This window comes from Channa argus, chromosome 13 (genome assembly GCF_033026475.1).
Source record: "Channa argus isolate prfri chromosome 13, Channa argus male v1.0, whole genome shotgun sequence".
NCBI classification, from domain to species: domain Eukaryota; kingdom Metazoa; phylum Chordata; class Actinopteri; order Anabantiformes; family Channidae; genus Channa; species Channa argus.
Window position 1 is genome coordinate 3,188,704 of NC_090209.1, and position 13,676 is coordinate 3,202,379.

The 13,676-nt window shown below is 38.8% G+C and overlaps 1 protein-coding gene across 8 annotated transcripts in view; it reads right to left on the reverse strand.

The window, feature by feature from the left end:
- Positions 1 to 13,676, reverse strand: part of spryd3 (SPRY domain containing 3) — a 57,354-nt gene that overhangs the window by 6,504 nt on the left and 37,174 nt on the right. For all 8 annotated transcript variants that reach the window (XM_067526018.1, XM_067526023.1, XM_067526020.1 and 5 more), the window contains 3 exons: positions 8,911 to 8,968; positions 793 to 912; positions 108 to 247 (listed from right to left, as the gene is read on the reverse strand). In XM_067526018.1, the coding sequence (XP_067382119.1) occupies positions 108 to 247; positions 793 to 912; positions 8,911 to 8,968 (318 nt within the window). The remainder of the gene's footprint in view (positions 1 to 107; positions 248 to 792; positions 913 to 8,910; positions 8,969 to 13,676) is intronic.

The following is a 13,676-nucleotide window of genomic DNA, read 5'->3' on the forward strand; positions in this document are numbered from 1 at the left end:
ACATGATATTTAAAAGTTTGCTCGTTACATTTCCCTAAGTAAACAAGCAAATTCACCTATAACATGTATTGTTCAAATGTGTAGCTGTCTTTATGAAAATTCCTCACCGTGACCTTTCTGCCCTCTGGTCCCTGCTCCACCCCTTCCCCAGCTTCCTCTTCCTCCTCTTCGTCGTTGAGGTATAGGACGTTCTGGACGCCTGCGTGGCCTGAATGTACCTCTAGTCGATCCCAGTCATCCATGTCACCTGAAGACAAAACAAGAGTAACAAGAGTGCTTCATAAGAGCATCCATGTGAAAGCAGTGCAAAGACTGAGCTGCAGATTTACTGCAGACAAATATAAGTATATAATAATATACTAATATAAGTAAGGAAACACAGTACAGAGTATGAATACAAAAAGTGTTCATTCATTCCCCGAACTGTTAAGTTTTGTTACTGACCGCATATAAGTGGCATTAGCTGGTGTTTTGTGCCATCTGTAAATTTAAATACTACAGTAATTTCAAATTGTTATTACATGTTTGCTAATTTGAAACTGATGTACTAAAACCACCTGAGAGCTGAAAACCTACATTTGTCTCCCTCACAGGACCGGGAAACAAGAATTTCCCCTGTAACTGACTGTTCTGTTTTCCATGCAACATAATAAACTGTTAAGATAGAATGTTGCCACAACTGCCTTATGCTAAACCATGATAAGTACATTTAAGAGCCGGACCTCCCACAAACACACCAACCATTTTAATGAGTGACAGTGTAATTGTACCAACTATATCCTTTGCATTCACCTTCTCTGTCCAGGATGTAGTCTCTTGGGAACATGATGCCACAGCCCATGATGTCGCCTTTGAAGCAACGAGGTCCAAAAGCATCTCCGACTCCACTGCCATGGAAGATCTTCCCATCATCTGCCAGAAAGAAATGAGAAATTATATTTTAATGCTAATTTAATACCCTGTCACAATCATATTGGCCACAGAAACTATGATCAAAAACCTTTATTTATTATCTAATAATTTTTAAAACGCTGCATGGCCAATAAAAGTTGCAGTTGCAGTTTTAAATGATTAAATTAAAATTGATTATACTCATTGGATGAAACTGTATGATTTGAAGACTCTTACTGAAAAAAAAACATGTCAAGTAATTTTTGTCTTTATGTGTCACACTGCTGAAGATGATTCACAAGACTTTTAATGTGTTTAGCACATCTTGTAACGTTTACATACAATGCAGTGCTAACATACAGGACATCCTGACATTCTGCTTAGAAGACGATGTGGCAAAGGCAGCACTATTAAACCACCTCCAACCTCCACAAAAAAGACAACCTTCAAAGGAAATCATCAAAACAACACATACTAGAGTTGTGAGAGACAACAATGGGGGAAAAAAAAACTAGCTATACTATAAGAAAAACACTGCAGAAAAAGCCTGCTGATGAGCTCTCCTCAAGTGAAGCAGCGTGGCTGCTGCTAGTAAATATTTATGGAGTTGTCATGGGACCCGTCCCCAGCGCAGGATACTGTTTAAACAATCTTTATCTGCACACCAAGAGGGAGACGGAGGCACTGTATCATTACGGCTCCCATGCGGGCCCTTGTCACAACCCCACACACTAGGCAAATAGTCGAGCCACACCGGCACAGGAGCACTGCTGGCTAAAAATAGCAGAACTGGGCTTCGGAAAGTGAAAAGGCCTCTTGATGGAGGCGAGCTGGGGTGTGGAAGTCCAGGTTTGGGCCTGAGGATGGAGGAACCTGGCTGGGACCAGGCAGCATGAAGGGATGGCTGGGGAGAGGTTCAGTTCAGCAACAAGTAAACTGGTCAATTTTCTTTCTACAACAGTACTCGATTAATAAATCAGTAAGATTTTTATTACCCTTACAATACCCCACTTTTGCTCTAACTGTCTCAGGTTATTAAATCATTTTCCAGTGTTCATAATTTTTTTTTAAGGTCTTTTAAAACTAAAGAACTGAGCCTTTACAGAATATTGATTCATTAGTTACAATATTCATAACTTAAATATGCTACTCTACTCTCCTTTCGGCTTATCCCGTGAGTTCGGGGTCGCCACAGCGGATCATTGTCCGCATGTTGATTTGGCACAGTTTTTACGCCGGATGCCCTTCCTGACGCAACCCTCCCCAATTTCTACCGGGCTTGGACCGGCACTGCATCGCTGGGGAGGGGGAATGGGCTGTTAGGGGTTCAGGGTCTTGCCCAGGGACACTTCGACATATAGCCAGGGCCGGGGATCGAACCACTCACCCCGTGGTCCGTAAGCAACTGCCTTTACCAACTGAGCTATAGCCGCCCCACTGATAACTTAAATATGCAATAATGGAAAATACATAATCCATTTCTGGCTGCTCAAAGATGATGACCTATTTGAAATGGCTGGTGGTGCAGCCCTGAAGTTCTCCCCCAGTAATCAGTTTATGAATTGCCATGATTTTCCCATGAGAAATGGCACCAGCTGGAAAGGTAAGTCACATAGCACTGTAACAGTAGCAACGGTAGGACCTTTTTTTAAGTTTCCTAACAATTTAACAGCTAATAGATTAGCTTTAGCACAGAAATGAATAGTGTTTACACCTGTTTGAAGCCCACTTGCTCACCATCTGACCACAGAAGTTCAAAACGTAAGTGCAGCGCTAGGCCACAGTGGGCTTATCCTCACATGTCTAACTGACCTTTGAGTGTGATTTCACAACGGACACAGCTATTAAACGGCTTGTTCTGGAGAATCCATGCCAGCTCATTTTCCTCGTTTTCCAACACACTAGGCCTTTAAAGCAATGACCCATGGACCAGATATCATTATCCAGATACAGATACCATATGGGTAGAAACAGTGCTTTTAGTTCACAATAATATTGGGATAAATTTAAAAATAACAGACAAAGAAGATGTGTTTTAGTAGCAGCACAATACTGTTCTGTATGTTCATTAGTTTAATAATCTCGTCATAAATACATGTGTTTATAGCACTACAATATCTTCTGTTAATTTTCTTAAGTGTGTTTTGGTATTTAAAAAATGTCAAAAATCTATTTATAGGATTCCAGCTTAATTTGAGGCTAAGCTGTGGTGTAAAATCATGTTGGAGAGTGGAGCTTTAAAATTAGCATAGAGGTGTTGACCGATGTTTGGCTTTGAGACTGGTGAGTGTGTGTGGAGCAGGAAACTGGTGATGACACACTTACAGTTGTTGTTAAGACTAGCAGTGACTGTGACCACCACCAGGTGCTGGATTTAACATTGATCCTTGGAGCAACAAGAGTGTGAAATCTGGAGATGAGTATAGAGTTTGGAGCGAAGCCCATGGGAAGAGAGGGCAAAGGCTCTGTGGCTCCTGAGCCACTAAGAGAACCTGACTAAGGACTAAGACCAGCTCAGAAAAGGGAAAACACATGTCTGGAAAAGATGAAGCTTCCCTACCTAGAGAACAATTACTTTACTTTACTCTTAAAACATGAAAAAAAAAAGTCTATTTCCTATTTCTACCAGAAACCAATATCAAATTGTGCATAGTATTAACTATAAGTCATTTATTTATATATATTTATCTATAAACTGACTTTTCATATTATCATTAATAACATGACCTGTTGATTCTCCATTTTTTTAAAGCTCAAAGGAAACTGGACATAGTAACATATTCACAAATATAAGGTTAGTCTTTACTAACTAGACCTCAACCTGTGAACACGACCAAATGCTAACTCGCCTCACTTGATATGACTTCCCAGGCTTTTACTACATCTTCCTTAATCTGTTTATTTTAATATAAAATCTGATGCAGTACTTTTACTCACTTAGAATCGGGTCATCTAAAAACTAAAAGTGCTATGTTCTATGTTGTTTAATGTACCTCGGCACAAATACCATCATCGGATTTGTGCCGAGATTCATTAAACAACATAAAATGTCATTTTTTTTCATCTGATATCCATCTTTTAATCTTAAATCCAATTGTCTTCTGTGTAAGGCAAAAAAAAAAAAAGAAAAAAAAAAGAATTGGCCTTGTCTTTTTAAGCACTTATATAGCTCTTTTCTACCTGTTGGTACTCAAAATGTTTTACACTGCTTCTTATTCACCCACTCACACTCACAATCACACACATTCATACGCCGATGGGGGAGCTGCTATGCAGCTGGCCAACACCCACCGGGAGCAACTAAGTTGGGGTTCAGTGTCTTGCTCAAGGACACTTCGACATGTGACCGGAGGAGCTGGGGGTCAAACCAACAACTGCAGGATTGGTGGACGAACGCTCTACCTCATGCGCCACAGTCCCCCACAAACGAGAAAAATAATTGTTTAAGGGACTAATTAATAGTTACCAGAGCAACTGAGTTTTGGACTACAGATTAATCTAAACTGAATAGAACTTATTTAAATCTTAGCGCTTGGCTTGTACAGAAAATACAGGTGATATCACAAGATAGCTTGATAGATTTTTAAGTTAAATATTAAACATTCTTTTATAAAGATGATCCGTCACACAATAATTGACTATATAATGGCCCTTTGGACAAATTCTTACATCAGACATTTTATTCATACAAAAAGTTTATATTTCTAGAAAGTCATTTTCTGTTTTCACTTGAGTGTTAAGTCAAAATAGGCAGAGATTCAAAAGTTCAAGGATGGAGTTTCTCAATTTTATAAAACTTTAAAAGAGAGACATAGAGACAGAATTTAGTAATTTCCAGCAGAGCAGAGCACAGTGTTCATTTGTTTTGTGTTTCAACAATACCAGGCTTTAAAAAATGTTCAGCTTCTCTACTTCGAATATCTGCTGTGTTTCTTTGATGGCAAATGTAAAAACTTTGAATAATAAAATGGAAAACAGTTATGTGCAATTTCACCATGTTTTTACATTTTATAGACTAAAGAATTAATTATTTAACACAACCCCAATTCAAAAAAAGCTGGGAAGATATGAAAGCATAAATAAAAATAGAATTCAATTATTTGCAAATCTCATCAACCCATATTTTATTCACAATAGAACATAAACAACATGTCAGATGATGAAACAGAAATATTTTACCCTTTCATGGAACATATTAGCTCATTTTGGATGCCAGCCCACATCTCAGGGGCAACAAAAGGCTGGAAAATAAATTGCTGCAAATCAAAAATGAATTGAGTGTTTGACAAAATGTTTGTCAAAATCTCTGACGAACTGAAAATCGTGAAACCATTTTTAAAAAAGTTTGTCAATGTAAAATTGCGAAGCCTTTGAAGATCCCACAATCTACAGTATATAATATCATCAAAAGATTCAGGAATCGGGAGGAAAAGCGACAAGGGCAAAGGTCACAACTGGATGTGTGTGATCTTTGGACCCTCAGGCAGCACTGCATTAAAAACAGGCCTGATTCTTTACTGGGCATCACTGCATGAGCTTGGGAACACTTCCAGAAATCAATGTCTGTGAACACAGTTCACTGTCCAATCCACAAATGTAAGTTACAGCTGTATCATCCAAAGAAGAAGCCATATGTGAAAACACTGCCATGTTCTCTGGGCCAAAGCTCATTTAAAATGGTCTGAGGCAAAATGGAAAACTGTTCTGTGGTCAGATGAATCAAAATTTGAAATTCGTTTTGGAAACCATGGACAATGTTATCCTGCGAACTAAAAAGGAGAGGGACCATCCAGCTTGTTACCAGCAGTCAGCTCAAAAGCCTGCATCTCTAATGGTATGATGGTGCATTAGTGCCTATGGCGTGGGCAGCTTCCACATGTGGCTTAAACATCCAGACAACATCTCTTTCAGGGAAGGCCTTGTATATTTCAGCAAGACAATGCTAAACCACATACTGCATCCATCACAAAAGCAAGGCTTTGCAGGAGAAGAGCCCGGCTGCTGAACTGGACTACCTGCGGTCCAGACCTTTCACTAATAGAAAACATTTGGTGCATCATTAAACAAAAACAACAAAAAATTAAAGTCCAGGACTGTTGAGCAGTAAGAATCCTGGATCAGACAAAAATGGGACAACATTCCTCTCCTCACTTCCCAGACATTTAAAAACAGTTATTCAAAGAAGAGGAGATGCTAAACATCACCCTCTTCCCACTTTTTTGGGATGTGTTGCTGCCGTCAAATTCAAAATGAGCTAATATTTTCAATGAAATGTTAAAATTTCTCGGTTTCAACATTTGATATATTGTTTATTTTCTATTGTGAATAAAATATGGCTTGATGAGATTTGCAAATCATTGCATTCTGTTTTTATTAACGTTTTACAAAATATCCCAACTTTTTTGGAATTGGGATTTTAGAAAAATAATCTGCAAATTTATCACTAGTGAAAATAATGGCTACTTGAGGTCCTACTCCTTTTAGTCCTGTGCTGACAATCAAAGTATGGAGACACATGGACCAGGAGAATGCTACGCTTATCCATCAGTTGGATTTTCTGCCAGTCTCTCTATTTGCCTGAAACTCCTACAGAGATATTGTCATTGACAATTGTTGTCCAACTGCACAAGAAGATATATAGCAAGATGTTGTGCTGGGCCCTGTTATACTGGGTCAGATTTATGGTAAGGGATGGATGCTGGCGATAGTGGTAATATACAAACTTCCACTTCAGGTGTTCAGTCACAGCATTTGTGAGTCACTTATTGAGGGTTTAGACGGGGCTGACAGGGTTAATGAAGCTTGCTGTTGAGCGCTCACTAGGTCGGATGGCTGGTTGCTCCTGATAGGGCATCACATCCTATTAACTTGTGGGCCGAACATGAGTTCAAACAGAGGGTGGAGGTCTGTAATGGGCCAGCTCCCAAAACAAACACTGATGGTAACACTAGCACAGGGAAGCTCTCAAATTTATAAAGGAGCAGCAATATGGTTGGCAGGCATGTGTGTGTGTAACTGGGATACATCTGGAGTACAACAGCCTTAAATGTCAGTAATTCACATTACATCTGATTCAGCTCAACACTGTCCATGTGTCCTATACAATACACCATAAATCAAGGTGACATAACACGCACTTAATTGTCAAACTATAAATGGAAAATATGAATATGAAAAAGTGGAAAGTACACTTAATCAATAAACCCATCTATAACCACTGTATTTTTAAAAGGCAATTATAAAACTACTAAAAACATAGTTCACAAAGGAACAGCACTGAGAGCAAAAAACAGTCTATGTAGAATGTCAAGCTAGTCCTAGTCAAGTACATCTTGGCAGGTATTTGCCCTTTTAAATACTAAGGTGAAATACAAAATAAACATTTATGGTCGATTAAATGAAGTACAGTACCACATGTCACAAAAAAGCTCTTTGCAGCATTTTTGACTTACACAAGCTATAGTCATTAGCTCTTAAAGTAATTTCTGCTGTGGTTATATGACCTACAGTATTCAATACTGTATACATGACGTTTTTGTCATCTTGCCAAAGAACGTTTGCATGCAGTTCTTGAGGTTCCTTAGCTGTTAAGTAAAAATCTTGGATGCATGGAGGAATAAGGGGGAGATGTGAAGAAGGGGCCCTGGCTGTTGATTTTAAGTAGCTGGATCAGAGCCTGTGCCTTAACCTAAGCACTGGAAGGCAAACCTCATACACACAGCTTGGAAAACCACATACATCATTTTAGTCTCTAACAAATAAGATTAATGGGAGTTGTGCTGGGGCGTGCACATTTTTGTGTTGTCCAACATACAACAGCCAAACCAGGCAGACCACAGCACTAGACCTCTGGGACTGGCATGGTGAGTCTCTGAATGACTAGTCTCATGTGACACACCATTGAGTTATCATCCACAGACCCTGGCAGGACTCAAAGCATCAACTGTTATTATTATTATTGTATCTTAAATATAAATGGAATCTGCAAGGCGACACAGGGACTTAGGACTATAAACATCAACTGGAAGCATGAATGGAATGTGCAGAGTGAACAAGAAAATTTGTTTTTATAGCTGATTTAGAAGTCAACTGTAAGAAAGTATATAAACCTTAATCTAAAAATATCATGACATTTCTTGGGTGGAAAAACAGACGCCGAAAAGTAAGAACAGCTGAAATCCCTGTGAGAAAGGTTAACAAAGAGATGCTTCAGATTAAAATAATGATAAAGAAATTATAAAAGCATGCAAGCTTGTAACTGCTTTGCTTAGATAAGGACTGATAGGATCTTGACTGTGACTGTAAATTGTCAGATAAGGAGTTGGCTACCTACTGTAGCCTCAACGGTGTAATACCAACTATGTACCGCGACTTCTACTATCCTCATATTACGGCAGCATCATACAGTATGATGGCTAATCTCTCAGCACTAATAGTGAGGGGTCTGGAAAAGGACCTGTAGGTGTTTGTGCAGATGCCCGTGATGACAATGTTCAGAGGTTTATCATCACATAAAACACAGAGTGATTGTGTGTGGAAACACAGGAAGATAAGTGTCTTGTTTTTTTTGGTCCATTACTTACGGACATCGTTACTTGACTTTTAGAGACTTTATTTTCGTAAATTGGTCGTGTATTTCATGGAACACATCCATCAAAAATATTTTTTTACTGGGGAAGATGCCTTACTTGGTTCAAGTTGCTTGAAAGACAGACTCCTCTGTTATGGTAACAAAGTGATGTTCCTTTTGATTCACGGACAGCAATTTTCTTCGAGCTATTTGAGCTACCTCCTCAAGATGAGCTACTCTAATGCAAACTAAAAACGCTTTACCCAAACCAGTAAAGGAACAGCAAAGTAGTCCACCTGCAAAGGTAGCCTTAAAAGACTTAGAGAGAGCAGTGAACTCAGACAAGAGTTAACAAGAGTAAGAACTCAATAGTCACTCTATTTGGATATAAAAACTGACAAGTCTAAATTCCCATAATAGAATAGAGAGGAACAAGGATGAAATCTCACCTGCATGGTACGCAACTGAACCTCGGCTCCATCCAGGGTGTCTGTTCCTGGGGTAGTCCTGCACAACCAGATATAAAGGTCACAAATCCACATTCTTACAATCCCTGAAAACTTTGTTTTCATTAGTTTGTGGTGCAATAAAACAGCAAGGAATAGAATCAACACAAATTTACCCCCTTTTGCTGACACATAAGTAACATCGTGAGGAAAATTGAATGAACAGAGCAGAGCAGTGTTGTTTTGAAACTGTGTAGTATATAATGTGCTGCTGGTTTAAGATCCTATTTATGTTGAAGGGTTTATTTGATGATTTTGCCTATTTGAATGTGTAAACATATTTTTGTTTGTACTATTTAGAAAACATTCATTTAAAGCATGTTGAAGATGACAATGCCTTCTGCCCTGCTTCACTAAAAACACATTTAACTGTAGCAAAAGCTTGGAGCCCAGAACAATACAGTGACTTGAATTTGGACATTCGTACATATACAGACAATACTTTCCAGTTCAAAAAAAAAATCCTTGTCTTCATTGATGGAGCTACAGTATGAATCCTTAGTTGAACAAGCAAATTCTACATGGAAAAAGTTTAGCGTACGAATTCGTTAACTAAAGTAGTGGATAATGCAGCAAGACAGCAACCCTAAAGGTACAGGTCCGTCCTACCCAAAATGGTTAAAGCTTAAGAAATGTAATGTCTTAGAAGGCTGAGTCAAAGATGTGACCTTAATCCTATAGAAATGCTGTGGACGGACCTGAACCAATAGATTAATTCAAGGGAGCCAACCCACATTCCTTACTTGAAGCTGTTCTGTAAAGACAAATGGGATAAAATCCCTCAAAGCTGATGTGCAGGACTGGTAAACACTGTTATTTCACTGGAGCTATGCTAAATGACAAACACCTCTGTCGGTATAATGCTGGTAAATTACCAACAAAGTGATGAGGGAAACAATATCTGCTGTACCAATTTCCCTCTCAATTTATTCACAATGCAGACACATTTAACTGAAAAGCCAAAAATGTAAACTTCACGGTGGCTGTACAGTACAGTATTTTATTTTACTGACAACCACAGATTTTATGCGTTTCTCAGTAAAGTGTTTGCCAAGTTCCGGCTCACTTACTTAGCAGTTCAGATTTGGCAAACTAAACTTGGGACTTTAACCTTCTGAGGATGGGAATTCAATTGTTAACTATATTTCCTCTGTTCATCTTTATTTCTATGCAATTAATTTTTATCAAAATGTTGTGTCCAAATAAAAAGGCAGTTCGGTTCGGAGAAACTGCTACTTCTCTTAGAGCTGAGGATTTGTTTGTTTCTCTGTCTTTACGTATCTCTGAGAATACAGTATGCATGTCTTTCTCCAGGTTTTTACCATGCCAACAGAAATAACCAGCGAGCCAACTTTCAGATAAGATCAGAGAATGACTCAGAGGTAATTACCAGAGATTTGTATCTGTCTCCTACACTGTAGAAACACACTTCTGAAAAAAGTACAAATGATGAGAAAGAGGGCAATGACATTATGCCCCTACTTGATTTCTCAGCATTCCAAATACTTATTGGCTTAAACACTTTTCTCGTAAACTACTGTATTTCAACATACGACTGAAATAATTTATTATGACCACAACAACATCGAAAAAGAATAATGGAAATCAAACGCTTAAGAACCAAATTACTTAAAAAATGGGGGAGAAAAATTTGCCATAGGGATGCTACAGACAGAATGCTTGGTCAGACCTTTGCAGCATTTATGGCCAGGACATTAGGGTTACATTAATGAACCTGTCTGACAACCCCGTCGGATCTCAAGGATCAGAACATTGAGATGGATGGAGGAAGTCACTAGAGAGGGAGAAGGACAGAATGAGACATCAAGAGGAAGACTGAGAGACATGGAGGAATGCAGCTACTGCTCCAAGCCTAAATCCCCTTTATCTGACAATTCTGCTCCTCTTGCCCCTAGTCTCAACCGCAAGCCTGAGGAATCGTCTGGCTAACTGGAATGTGGGTTGGATCTCCGTGAGCAGAGGAACGTCAGGGGAGTTTGATCCCTGACGGACGATTCATAGGCTCAGATCTCATCGGTGATTTGAAGGAATACTTTCAAAAAGACAACGTTAGGAATGGCTAAATAAATAAGGGGTAGTTCCATAGTGCTTTAAACTAAACCACAGACCTTAGTCTGATAAATGGCTCAACTGTAAATGCCTCGTTTCATAGTTGTCTTGTTTGTAATTGTCCATCATTTTTAATTGAAGTCAGCGACTCAAAAGAAAAACGGAACCAGCACTACCACTTTTCCTGAAGAAAACAAAATCTCATATGGCACAAAACAGTACATTATCTGACTCCATCTCCACAAACTCAGAATGCAGCTTCACAATACTGGCTCTCAAGTGAGGAAGAGCAGCATATCACCTGACTTCTAGTCACGCTAGTCACACTTGATCAATTGGTCAGTTGACTGCTCTGGCATGGACCAAAATAACTGAATAGATTGAGAAAAAACTTCAGACAGAAACTTTGATGTTAGTATATACATTGCTTTTCATTTAGTGCCATGCTCAGGTTGAGATTTGTCCTTCAGAGATAAATCTCTACATAACCTTTGGATGATTAGAAAGGCATTAGGTGCAAAACGTTTCTCAGTGATCACGTTGTTTCCAACGAAACTGGACTATACATCACCCGGTCAAAAATTCAGTTTCTCCAATAAGTGGCTGACGATAAATTTTAGACTCCAGCTATCTCAGCCAATTTTAGCATTCGCTTTGGAGCTATGTTTCCAATTTGCAGTTACTGGCTCAAACAACCTGCCAGTGATTTGTTTGTTGCTCCTTATTGCTCTTTCTTTCTCACTCCCTTTCAAGGCAGATAGGGGCCACACTGGGTCTATTTCTCCTAAAAGTTGCCTTAGTGCATGTTCCTTTAGGGATTTGTTTGTTTTCTCTGTATACTCGTGGTTCTTAGCTTCCTATGTAAAGTTCCCTACAATGATTTCTGTTGTGAACTGGTGCTATATTAATAAAGGTAAACTGAATTTTGTACATGGGGCAATAATCCTAGTAGATAGTTATTACCAAAATATTATGCCCCATTACCTTATTACTGATATGTTTTACCCATTACCTTGTTTTTCTAGAAATATTACCCAACTCTCTTATTATATTGCTATTAGTAAAACTCTACCAAATTATAATGATTGCCAATCAGTTTACAATAATTATGCCATATTTACAAAAGTTAAAAGTTTTCTAGAAATGTATTCAAAGATTTTTTTAAATAAATAATTCCATCATTTGCCACGTATCCAAACCTAGGGTTCATTTGCTCACTCAGTTGTGAAAGAATAGCATTAGTTTTTTTTAGATTTTTTTAAATAAATAATTCCATCATTTGCCACGTATCCAAACCTAGGGTTCATTTGCTCACTCAGTTGTGAAAGAATAGCATTAGTTTTTTTTTTTTTTGTCCTTTCGGCTTATTCCATGATTTCAGGGGGTTTTTTTTGTTTTGTTTTTTTTTTACGACGGATGCCCTTCCTGACACAACCCTCCCCAATTTCTACCAGGCTTGGACCGGCACTGCACAGCTGGGGAGGGGAATGGGCTGTTAGGGGTTCAGTGTCTTGCCCAGGGACAATTCGACAAATAGCAGACCCTGTGGTCCGTGGACGACTGCCTTTACCAACTGAGCTACAGCCGCCCCCCGAAAGAATAGCATTAGTGATTAAACTTTATTTCGTGCACATCCTGTGCCAGATGAGAGAAACAGATGAATAATAGTAAGAATATTTGCTCTACTCATAATTAGCGCTTCTTAGGAAATACTATTAGCTGTTTAACATGTCTGGTGACATGACTAAATTAATAATCAAGAAGTGTGAAAGTGAAAAACCACTTATTCTTAATGAACACTGCAGAAAATACATAAACACTACAGAACAGTTCAGAAAACTACAATATGATCCACATCAGTTAAGCCTAATTCTTATGTGCGCAGGCGAGTCCTCAACTCAATTTTAGTTATATATTCAGTTAGCAGCAGAACACAACTTCACAGAGCTGCTGTTTGCTTTTTGCTCATGCTGAGGTTAATGTGTATCTACCTAAAGCCTGTCCAGACCTTTGAGGATTCATGTTGTACAGAGATTTAAATAACCCGGCTATGTTTATATCATATTATAGTGGATACCGTTTTACAGTACAGTGGAGTAGAGTATTTTTAATATTCAGAGTACTATTATTAAAGTATATTAACCCACTGGTCCACTCCCTTGAACTTTTAGTCACTTTAGTCCCTTTTGGTCTGCAGAAGCCATCTGTGAAATGCAAGCCACTTCTAAGAACAACAAACACTATCACGTCAACGCCATGGTGGAGTAAAGGCCTAAAATATAATTTCCACCTAACTGCAACACGGGTGTCATCTGAGCAGCCTACTTTTTCACCCTGCAGCAGAGTAAACAAGTTTGAAAGATTATGAGCGGAAAAGTGCGGGCCAAGAGAAAGACCACGTGGAAGCCGATACCCATCATCTGATGCTGTTATACTGGCATATTACAGAGCTGTCTAATAATACAACTTAAGCCACAAATTACCACAAATGTGAGCATATTGTTGAAGTATAAGTGTGTGTGTGCGTGATAATGGTACAGTTTGTAGGAAGGGAAAGTAGTGTGTTTGTTTGTATGTGCCCACACAACCTCACTTATAGGGGTTGGGCAGAGGCTGTGAAGGGAACTAATGCAGGTCTG